The sequence below is a fragment of the Falco rusticolus genome, chromosome Z (genome assembly GCF_015220075.1).
Source record: "Falco rusticolus isolate bFalRus1 chromosome Z, bFalRus1.pri, whole genome shotgun sequence".
Taxonomy (NCBI): Eukaryota; Metazoa; Chordata; class Aves; order Falconiformes; family Falconidae; genus Falco; species Falco rusticolus.
The window spans coordinates 73,185,116-73,195,085 of NC_051210.1; the positions used below are offsets into that span (position 1 = coordinate 73,185,116).

The following is a 9,970-nucleotide window of genomic DNA, read 5'->3' on the forward strand; positions in this document are numbered from 1 at the left end:
CTGGTTTTTCTTGCCTTGTGGGGCCCAGGCTGCAGCTGGAGCAAGATGTCATTCGGTGGGCAAACACACATCCTCACAGGGTGGGAAGAAGCTCTGCAGGAGCTTTCCTTTCGGAGTGCGTTTGCGTGTAAAGATGTTTCTGCCCACCCTGTAGGAAACAGAGAGTTCTTGTGGGACAACCTGTAGACATTGCCCACTGAATGTGTCAGTGCCAGCAGGTGACAGGGATGTCCCTAAATACCCCCCAACTTGTCTCAGGCAGCTGCTGGATGCCTCTGGCCAGGGCAAGCCCCTTGCCAGGAGACATTAGCATCCCCACTGCAAACCCATGCTGGGGTGTTCCCACAGGTGGACCCCTCACCCAGGGGGATGCTTGTCCTTAGGGGTCCTGAGGAGGGCCTCTCTGTGGGGCCACTGCCCCCCACATCCCCCTACTACCTCGTGGCTTTCCAGTCCTCCTCGAGGGACCCAACAGCTTCACGCAGCAGCCACATGGTGGTCAGCGTCTCCTTCCCACCTGTGTCCACGAAGCACTGGCCAGCGAAGGCGGTGGTGGCATCTGGGGGAAGCATTTGGTGGGCGGGTGGTGGGAATGGCACCCACACTCACTGGCTGCTTCCCTCTCCCTGGGGTCCTCCTGGCTGCAGCTGTGTTCATGCTCCAATGGCCGCATGCCCACCCAGCCCATGCCAGGAGGATCCACCACCCACCCTGCCCATCCCCAGTGGCTCCCTCGAGTGAGACAGGCTCTGTGGCACCACATCCCCCATGCCTTCATGGGGTCCAGACCCACTGCAGTCACCTTGGGCTGCCCAGTTGGGATGGGTGCAAAGACACTGAGCAAGAAGGGGCTGCCCTGTGCAAGCCCAGGATTGCCCATTAGCCCCAGACTGGGCAGGTGCCGCTGCCACCCTCTGCTTAGCTGCACCAAAGCATCACCCAGCAGACCTCCCAGAGGAGGAAAAATCCTGCTGGTCGCCTGCACAGCTCCCAGTGCCCCCAAAATGCCATCCCCAGTTGTCCCAGTACTTACTGGAGAACTTGTCCCAGCGCACAGTGAAGGCAAAGGTGGGCCAGCCCCCTTCGCTAGGCTGCTGCTGGGCACCCTTCAGGGGGGAGGCGCAGGCACAGCCACCAGCGAGGGTGACCCGTGTGAGGTATCTCCCCTGGAAGTCCCCGTTGTCCCTCAAGACTGAAATCTCCATCAGTGAGTCCTGCTCATTCCTCCACAGCCCGCTGAGGTGACACTGAAGGGACACAGCCATGAGCCCTCTGACCCCACACACAGTGCAGAGGGGACCCCATCCTCCCACTGCCCCACAGCTGAAGCCACAAGCCCTGCTGTGAGCACAATTGTGGGGCAAGGCTCTCCTTGTCCCCGGTTTGGGGAGATGCTCCCCCAGGTGCTGCACGCTGCTGAGCGGGCAGTGCAACAAGAACAGCACATCCCAGCCCATCAGTGTGCGTGGTACACCCAGACGCAGACCCCATGGGAGGGGATGCCCTGCACACTGTTCCCTTCGGCATAGACCCTGTGGGAAGGGATGTCCCATGAATCATACCCCTGAGCCCAGGCTCCATGGGAGGGAATGACCTGTGCATGGTGCCCCTGTGGAAACAAAGCTTTGTGGAGGTGGTACCAGCTGGCTGGGGGTGACCCGGAGATATCCTGCCTGTTGCCTGGACCAGGTGCTTGGAAAGTTCTGCTTCTCCCAGCCTAAAATAGCATTTAAGAGAGAACCTCTGGCTGCCCACGCTGCCTCCCAGTGCCATATCTGCCACATCCCCATCATCACCTGTCCCCGTACCTTCCTCTCCGCAGGGGTGACACACGCCACCAGGGCCAGGGCAAGGACCAGGGTGAGGGCACTGCTCCCCATGGCTGCGGGGCTGCGCAGCGCCCAGCACGGCTCGCTCCCGGCCCTGCGCCCTGGCCCCCTTTATAGGGCTGTAACCGGAGCCCCACAGGCACCCAGCTGGCAGCAGCAGCGGCAGAGTCGGTGGCCTGGTGGCAGGGTGCCCAGGACAGGCGAGGTGAGGAGGTCTCTGTGACCTGGGCAGTGCCGGAGGAACGCAGGGCTGAGCACGGCTGTGCAGAGGATGGAGGCGCAGGGGTGATTTGCACATCCACTGCCCAAGAGGGTTCTGTGTCTGCCCACAGGAGTTCATCATCATGGCAGCCCCCTCCAGCATGACAAGCTTCTGCTGCTGTTTCTAAATTGTTTTTCCTCCTGACTGTGCTAGGCTTTCCCTGGGTCTGGGAGCCGCGGCTATCACTGCAGTGGGACCTCTGGGGCACCCTTGAATTAATCCCTCTTGTAAGTGAAGAAGAGCTTTTCTGGAAGATATATAGATATTAAAATTTACTTGCCTCCGTGGGAGGGAATGCTCTGTGGATGGTGCCCCTGTGCACAGACCCCATGAGAGACAATGCCACATGCATGGTGCTTTGAGGCCAGGCAGGGTACAGCTCCACAAGAGAGCCTTCTCTGAGCCCTCCCAAGGAGTCCCTAATGGTACAAGGGACTGTACTGAAGATGTGGAGGTGGCTTGGTGTCCTCGGAGTGCCTGGCTCTTGCCCAGGGACACAGCACAGCCACCTCCTATAAGATATCTATCCAACCTGGTGAACATATCACTGCCAATGCTGCAGGGCACCTGGCTGTGTCCGGGTCAGGAGGGACCTCTCTGGCCTCTGCTCAGCACAGGGGATGAGCTTGCCTTTGAGAGTCCTTCAGAGGCACGTCTGCCCTGGCCTTGAAGACACCAGAAGGGCCATACTCCTCCTCCTTGGGGAGCAGGTTCTGGTGATGCTCATGTGCAAATTGCACTTCATTTTTAATTAAAAAATTACAGTAGCTGCCTTCGACTCCCATCGCAGGAACTTGCTCCAAAAGCCCTTGGGATCCTGGCACCACTCTCACTTTCTTGCTGCCAAGCTGGTTCCCAGCACCAGCATCCACCCTCAGGGCTCGGTGCTTCCTTGGGGTCTCCATACTGCAACCCATGGGTGCAGCCTTAGCACAGAACAGGGATGGAAAAGTGTCCTGCAGCCCTGCTCAGCCTGGGGCTCACCTGGTGGCTTTCCAGTCATCCTTGAAGCTGTCAGCCTCACCTTCCATGATCCACGTGGTCCTCAGTATTTCCTTCCTGTCGTCGTCCATGAAGCACTGGTCTGTAGAGGGATTTTTAAGGGATTGAGGGCATCTGTTACCATCGTCCAGGTTGGACAACCCAGGCCTGTTATTTGAAGCTGCAGAGCAACTTTAAATTGTCCTTGGAACAAGCAGGGTGAGACAGAAAACAAGCTACGCACAAAGAAGAAGCCAGGTGCAGACCAAGTCCTGGGAACCCCGAAACCAACACACTCTGCTCGGCACACTCTGATCAGGCGCCTGCAGCATGCTCACTGATCAGCGACACGGACGCCCGCGTGACCAGAGACTTTTATCCAATCCCCTGGGTGTAGAGCCGTGTGAGCGGTCGGTTTAAGTTATAAATATGATCTGTTTGTTTAATAAAGTGAGCATGGCATGCAGCCTTATCGGTGTGATTGTCGTGACTTGGCCGACTCTCCTCGGGAGACCCTCTTCGCTGGTCCATGGAGACAGTGGTGGAGTTTGCAGCCCATGAAGGGGTGGGAGGTGGGAGAGGGCACTGGTGGGATGGGGCTTTTCTTCTTAGGCAGACAGCTTGCTAGTTTATGAGTGGGAAAGGCTGTTTGCAGGTGGGTGATGTTTCTCTCCCCTAGTACTGGGTACATGTCACTGGAAAGGTGTGGGATACACAGGACATGGGGGAATGAGCCCAACTGAGCCTGCATCTAGCTCTGCCCCACCTCATTCTGGGCGGGACCTGCTGGGACAAGAGCCAAAGATGGAGAACAGGAGACTGCATCAGCCATGCAGCTCTGGTGTTGGGGCTGAGGGAGCACCGGTGACACCACAGGAGGGCAGGGGACCATCAAGGACACCACAAGAAGGGCTGGGAAGCCCTGAGGACACTGTGGAGATGGGGAACCATTTGGGTCATCACAGGGGAAGGGAGGGGATCATCAAGGATACTGCAATGAAGAGCAGAACATCAGGAACACCACAGAGTGGGCAGGGGAGGTCTGAGGACACCGCAGGGAAGCTGGGAAAGAAGCACCTGAAAAGCTCCAGTTTATGGTGAAGCCAAAGGGACACAGCACAGAATAAACCAGAGCTGGCTCTTCTGGTTTGAGCGGTGCTGGGACCCCTGCTGCGGTGACACCTGGATCTCATTTGTGGTGGCTGTCACAGCTGTGTGGTAGGAGCTGCTGAAGTCACCTCTTCCATTCACGGCCAGGATGGTCATGATGGAGCCCAGGTCATTGATCCAGTGCCCGGTCTCAGCACCAGTGCTGCAGCACAGCCTGGGTGTGTGCAGGATGGCAGGAGCGGGCACCACCAGGAGCTGCAGTGGTGAAGGTAGGCAAGCCACAGGTCCCCCGTTCACCCAGGGCTATGTACTGCCAAATGTGATGAGCTTGGCCATGTGCTGGGGAGGCAGATTGCATCTGGGAAGCTGCCTTGGCTCCCAGTCAGCGCCAGGAGAGGCTGGGGACTTGGCCAAGGCACTCCTCCATCCTCAGGCTGCAGCCAGACATGAACCAAGGAGAGAAACAGAGGAGCAGAGGAGGGTGTGTGGTCCCTACCAAGGGGTTGGCACAACCACATGAACACAGTGGAGGGCCAAGAGCTATTAGACTTCATTTATAAGTCAAGTTAAAGGCTTGAAAATCAAATTTATTCGTTTGTCATCACTGCAGCATGGCTGCATACCAGGTTTGCCTGTGCACACACCCAAACTGACCAGCCATGGAGTCCCTGAGTGATCTGGGAACTCCGCAGCTCCATCTGTTTAGGTGGGACAACAGCCGGGCTGAAAGGGATGTTGGGCACTAAGATGTTCAGTGTTGAGACATAGAACAGTCCCTGCAGAAATGGAAGAGTAAAACGTTCTCCCACATGTAGGTAAGACATGTAAGTGCTGGAGAAGGGGTCTCCTCCATTCTAACAGTGACCAATTGTTTGAGGCATTTGGTCCCCTAGGTGAGCATTATCCCATGCCAAGATCCCAACAAATTAGGTTTTTTAACCAATATATTATGTGTGAGCACCTGTGCAACACAGACGCAGCAGCAGCTATATGGTGTGCATGATTGCAAGGTGCCTCCTGCCTCCTCCAGCTCCCCATGCCCTTGAAGGCACGCACTGTGCATGAATGAGCATGACCAAGCCTTGCCATGCAGCAGCAACAGCTGGTTTTCCTCCAAGCGGGAGGTCTGCAGTGAGGCTGAAGGGGACCCACTGCTCACCTTTGCCTTGCTGATGAGCCTGAGCTGGAAGGAGTCAATAGTGCCACATTTGTGGCTCAGAGAGGCAGCGCAGACACAAGCAGTGTGCAAACCACTGCGATCAGGTCTTGGAGCTGGGTAAAACCCAGTGCTGATGAATGCTCAACACGCACAGGGGCGCATCCTCAGCCACAGCCTCCCCCAGATGCCTGCAGGCACCCTGGCACACCATGTACTATCACCTGCTACTCCAAAACCATGATACTGGATGCATCACAGCCTTGCTGAGTGCCCTTGTGCAGGGATTAGCCTTGCAAACAGCTCTGTCAGCCCATGCCTATTGCATTTCTCACTGGCACCAGGGCTACCTAGAGGGGGTTGCAGACTTCTCAAACCATGGTTAGCAATGCTGCCTTGCTGGAGCACCTTAAGGATGGCTGTACAGCCTCCTGGGAGCCCTGCCCTGGAGAAATGTTGACATGAAGGCAATAATAAAATCAGGAGGATGCATGCAGTAAGGTTGCGGGCTTAGCGGGATGCCCCACTGCTGAGCTGGACACACTTCAGGGTAAGAGCAGAGTCTTGTGGTCCTTCTGTCACCCTCTTTCCTAATTCTTTGGTTCCTGTGAAGCGGATAAAAGCCTGCACAGACCAAATGACACCATAGAAGGGGGGTGGTATAAAAGCATTCTGCTCAGAAAGGCTGTAAGAGAATCAAAAAAGCTGGAGAAATTCAAGGGAGGCACCGACAAGGAAATGGCAACATCAGTCCAGAAGCAGAAGATGAACCCAAGGGAGAAAAAAGTGAAAAGCAAACCACATGCAAGTCTGCAACAAGGTGGGCTAAGGCAGAGCAGGTGGAAAACTTGCTAAAGCCATGAATGCTGTTAGCACGAGATTTGCTAAACCAGGTGAGCCACAGAAGGTAGCAGCCCCACCAGCCAACTCCTGCCTTTATCCTGCTCACATCCCAGGCAGGGCACCAGTGCAGGGCGTGCAGCACCATCTGGGGTTATTTGGGGACTGAACCCCTTGAGGACCAAGTTTCAGATTCAGACCCTGTCACATCATGGATGTGAGTCTGATGCGTGGCCAGGGGACAAAAAAGCTCACCTGTTGAGTCGTGAGCTTTCTAAACTCCTTCTCAGAGGGGAATCTAAGTGTGGATAGATCTAATCCTAGTCTCAGACTTGGTCAACAGTGTAGGTCTAAAGGGTTACATGTACAACCACTTATCAGTGTCAACATTTGGCTATCAGAGCCCTTTCAAGACCTTTCACTGAAACAGTTTCACAAGGTTGAAAAGATAGATGATCTGTTATGGTGACAGACAAATTCAGAATTGCCTTTGATAAATGCACTTACTGCAAAAATTGAACTAGGGTTGAGAGTTCAGTGCTTGTGTTAACAATACTTTCCTGGGTAACATCCAACATAGCCAGAGGCACAAGTTTTGCCAAAGAGGCATCCCTGCCTGGGGGCGAGAAATCCAGGCTCATCGACCTGTCCAGTAGTTGGAGTTCTCGTCCTCAAAACAGAGGATTCTAAATGCCAGATTGATACTCATGGTGAGGTGGGACTGAGTTAATCATTGCGTGCCGACTGGCCCTCAGCAAGGATTGTCAGCTCTGGAAAACCAGTGGAGCCCGGTGGTTCAGCACAGAGTTGGGGATTTAGTACAGATATACAGGTGTTTGTCTTTACTGAAGCAACTCAAAGACTGTGAACACCCCTCCTCACCCCAGGCATCGCTCAGTGGATTTGAGTGTTAGGCAGCACCTGTCACTTTTGGTTTTGTGCATAAACATGTTCATCAAGTCAAACCACACTACTCCCTGCATACTCACAGGAACTTCTGTACAACAGCTGTGGTGTCCCACAGACTCAAGCTGGATTTCCTGGAAATCATTTGGTTTGGCTGAGTGGTGTGACTGAGGCAGCACCATCCCTGCTCATCACAGTAAGTCACAAAGCCAGAATTGCAGAGGGTTGGGCTGGAATTGCAGGACGTCTGATTTCCAGTAAATCACACACATTTCCCTAAGAAGAGTTTTGGGGCAGGATGTGCTGCAGCTACCAGTGCTGTCCTGCCAGTATGGAGCAGCCCTGGCTGCTTGCCAGGAATACGGACACAGCCGAGACTCTGCATCTGCCTGCCTTGGAGCTGGGGAGCTTTTTTGGGTACAGAAGGGCTCCCCAGCTTACCCTCCATCACATTGTGCAGCATTGAGCAGGGAAGAGCCAGTGCTGGCCCATGCTTGGTGTCAGAGGGTCACTTTGGGGACACACCATCCCATTTGGGCTGGAAAAGATGCTTTCCAGGGGCCAGACTCTTCCTGGAATAATGGGGTTAGAGCTTCAGCCCGTACCCACTGCAGTGCTTTACCCAGCTTCCCCAGGACATATCCACAGACTGCACAAGGTTGGGTTTAGAGGAAAAAAAATAATTTTATTTGGGTTTTGGGGACATCATTCAGAGCTGATAACAATCCCAAATGCTGATTAACACTGATGTTACTAAGTGATTTCCTGGTCTCCCAAGCCCAGCTGACTGGAGGTGGTTCTCTCTTCTCCTTTCAGCCCACGCGAGTGAAGGTGTTGTATCCAGTCCTGTAGGGAAGCAGAAGCCCCTTAGTGTCCAGCCAGCAGAGGGGCAGGATCCCAGTCAGGCTGGGTTTCCCTTGGCTCACCTGGTGGCTTTCCAGTTGCTGGGCAGGGAGTCGACCTTCTCCCGCAGCAGCCAGGAGGTCTGCAGGAGCTCTTCTCTACCATCTACAGCAAAGCACTGGCCCACAAAGACAGCTGTGGAGTCTGGGGGACCAGTAACTTAGCATCACAGTGGGACCCCAGCTGCTTTTGGGGCTTCAAAAGCACCGGTGGGTTTAATGTTCACAGAGCCCGTGTGGATCCCAATGTTTGCAGGGAAATGCTCTGTGGCAGGGATGCTACCAAAGCAACTCTTAATGTTGCCTAGCCCGACCAGTGTTTCAGGAGGTATCCTGCTGTCTGCAGAAACCATCCAGAGTGGGGAGAGATCAGGGAAGGACAGACTGGGGACAGGAGAGGGCACAGAGGGACTGGGGTGGGTGCTGGGACCTGCCTGAGCTCCCCTCCCCGTTCCAGAACCCTATCCAGGCACAGCAGCTACCAACCAGAAAACTTCTTCCAGTTGACAGTGAAGCCAAAGGTGCACTGCCCGTCCTCGTCCAAGTGCTGGGATCCAACAAGGGGGGACGGCTTGATGGGTTTCTGGGTGTTCGACACAGCGGTGTAGTACTCGCCGGAGAAGTTGCCCTGGTTGTCAACTGTGGACACATGCATCTTGGAGCCTAGGTCATTCTCCCACCAGCCGGTCAGGTTGCACTGCCAGGGGACAATCAGATGTGTCCCTGGGGGTTGCCTGCACACAGGCACTGCACTGCCCTGCAGGCTGAGCCCCCTGCTCACACCCCTCCTAATGACCACAGTGCTGGGACCCACCTTGCCATTCTTTGCAGGGTGTTTCTGCTTACGGTCCAGCCACCAGCTGGTGTTTGTTGCCTTTTCCTCATTCACATCAACCTTTCCCTCCTTGGGGATCTCAGCTGCCTGGCAGAGAAGCTTGGAAAAGAAGGAAAATAGGGGCAAGCTGTAGGTGATGGCAAGTGAAGTGTCTCTGGAGCCCCACACTCAGTTTTAAGAGACATGGTTTATAAAGTTGCTGCCATCTCAGCCATGGCAGGAGGGCCAAAAGCTGGAGTAAGCTGAGCAGAAGGGGAGAGGTGAAGAGCTAAAGGCAGGAGCCCCAGGCAGGCAGTAATACAGGCAGGACCCCTGCTCCAGCGCTGCCAGGTGAACCGTGCAACACCAGGACATGCCTACCCATGCCTGTGGGGACGTGTGCTGCGCTTGGCACCACTGTGTGGCACGAGTGGGGAGCCCACGGGGATGGGCAGGGCCCTCAGGTTCATCGTGAGCTCCTGCACAGCCAAGGAGGTGGCACAGCCAGAGCCCTGGAGCATCCCACCTGCAAGGCTCTGGCTCCAGCTCCAAGCACTGCCTGTCCCCTCCCACGCTGCACCTCCCCCTGCAGGGGCAAGCCACCACCCTGGGGCAGGGTTTCGAGGTTATCCCTGCCCCAATACCCCTGCATGTCCCCAGGGATAGGGGTCCCCATACGCGCCCCTGCACCAGGGAAGAGATCCTCATGCACATCCCTGCCGGGGCACGCACAACCCGGAGCATCCCCGCCCCCCCGCCGACCACCCCCCTCGGCAGGAGCTCCCATCAGTGTACCCCCTGGAGCAAGGTGTCTTCATGCTGTCGGGGATTCCTCCCGCGGGTGCGCCTCCCGAGCGTGCCCCTCCCCGGACCCCGGGACCCCCACGCGTGCCCATGCCGATTCTCCCGGGGAGCGAGTGTCCCACGCGTGTCCCCCCGCAGAAGCCCCCACGCACGGCCCCGCTGTCACCTGCTGCCCCGCCGCGGCCGCGGCCAGGGCCGCCCCGACGGGCAGGGCGAGGGTACGGAGAGCGCGGCGGCGCATCGGGCTGCGGCGGTGAAACCGAATGTGGCCCCGGCAGGGGCTCCTTTATAGCCCGGCCCGGCCCCGCCGCTGCCTCCTGGAAACTTCTGGGCGGCACCGGCGAGAGAGACCGGCAGCGGGGCGAG

At 56.4% G+C, this 9,970-nt stretch overlaps 2 protein-coding genes across 2 annotated transcripts; both read right to left on the bottom strand.

The window, feature by feature from the left end:
- Window positions 1–40: 40 nt before the first annotated feature.
- LOC119141483 (avidin-like) lies at window positions 41–1,932 on the bottom strand. The gene is made up of 4 exons (XM_037373856.1): window positions 1,809–1,932; window positions 1,034–1,247; window positions 439–559; window positions 41–148 (listed from the first exon to the last, which is right to left on the bottom strand). The coding sequence occupies exons 1-4, from the start codon at window positions 1,878–1,880 to the stop codon at window positions 49–51; spliced, it is 507 nt and encodes a 168-aa protein (XP_037229753.1). The 5' UTR covers window positions 1,881–1,932; the 3' UTR covers window positions 41–48.
- A 5,849-nt stretch (window positions 1,933–7,781) lies between these two features.
- On the bottom strand, window positions 7,782–9,871 carry LOC119141641 (avidin-like). Its single transcript, XM_037374133.1, has 5 exons — window positions 9,771–9,871; window positions 8,801–8,920; window positions 8,473–8,683; window positions 8,011–8,131; window positions 7,782–7,930 (listed from the first exon to the last, which is right to left on the bottom strand). The coding sequence occupies exons 1-5, from the start codon at window positions 9,843–9,845 to the stop codon at window positions 7,897–7,899; spliced, it is 561 nt and encodes a 186-aa protein (XP_037230030.1). The 5' UTR covers window positions 9,846–9,871; the 3' UTR covers window positions 7,782–7,896.
- Between the last annotated feature and the right edge of the window lie 99 nt (window positions 9,872–9,970).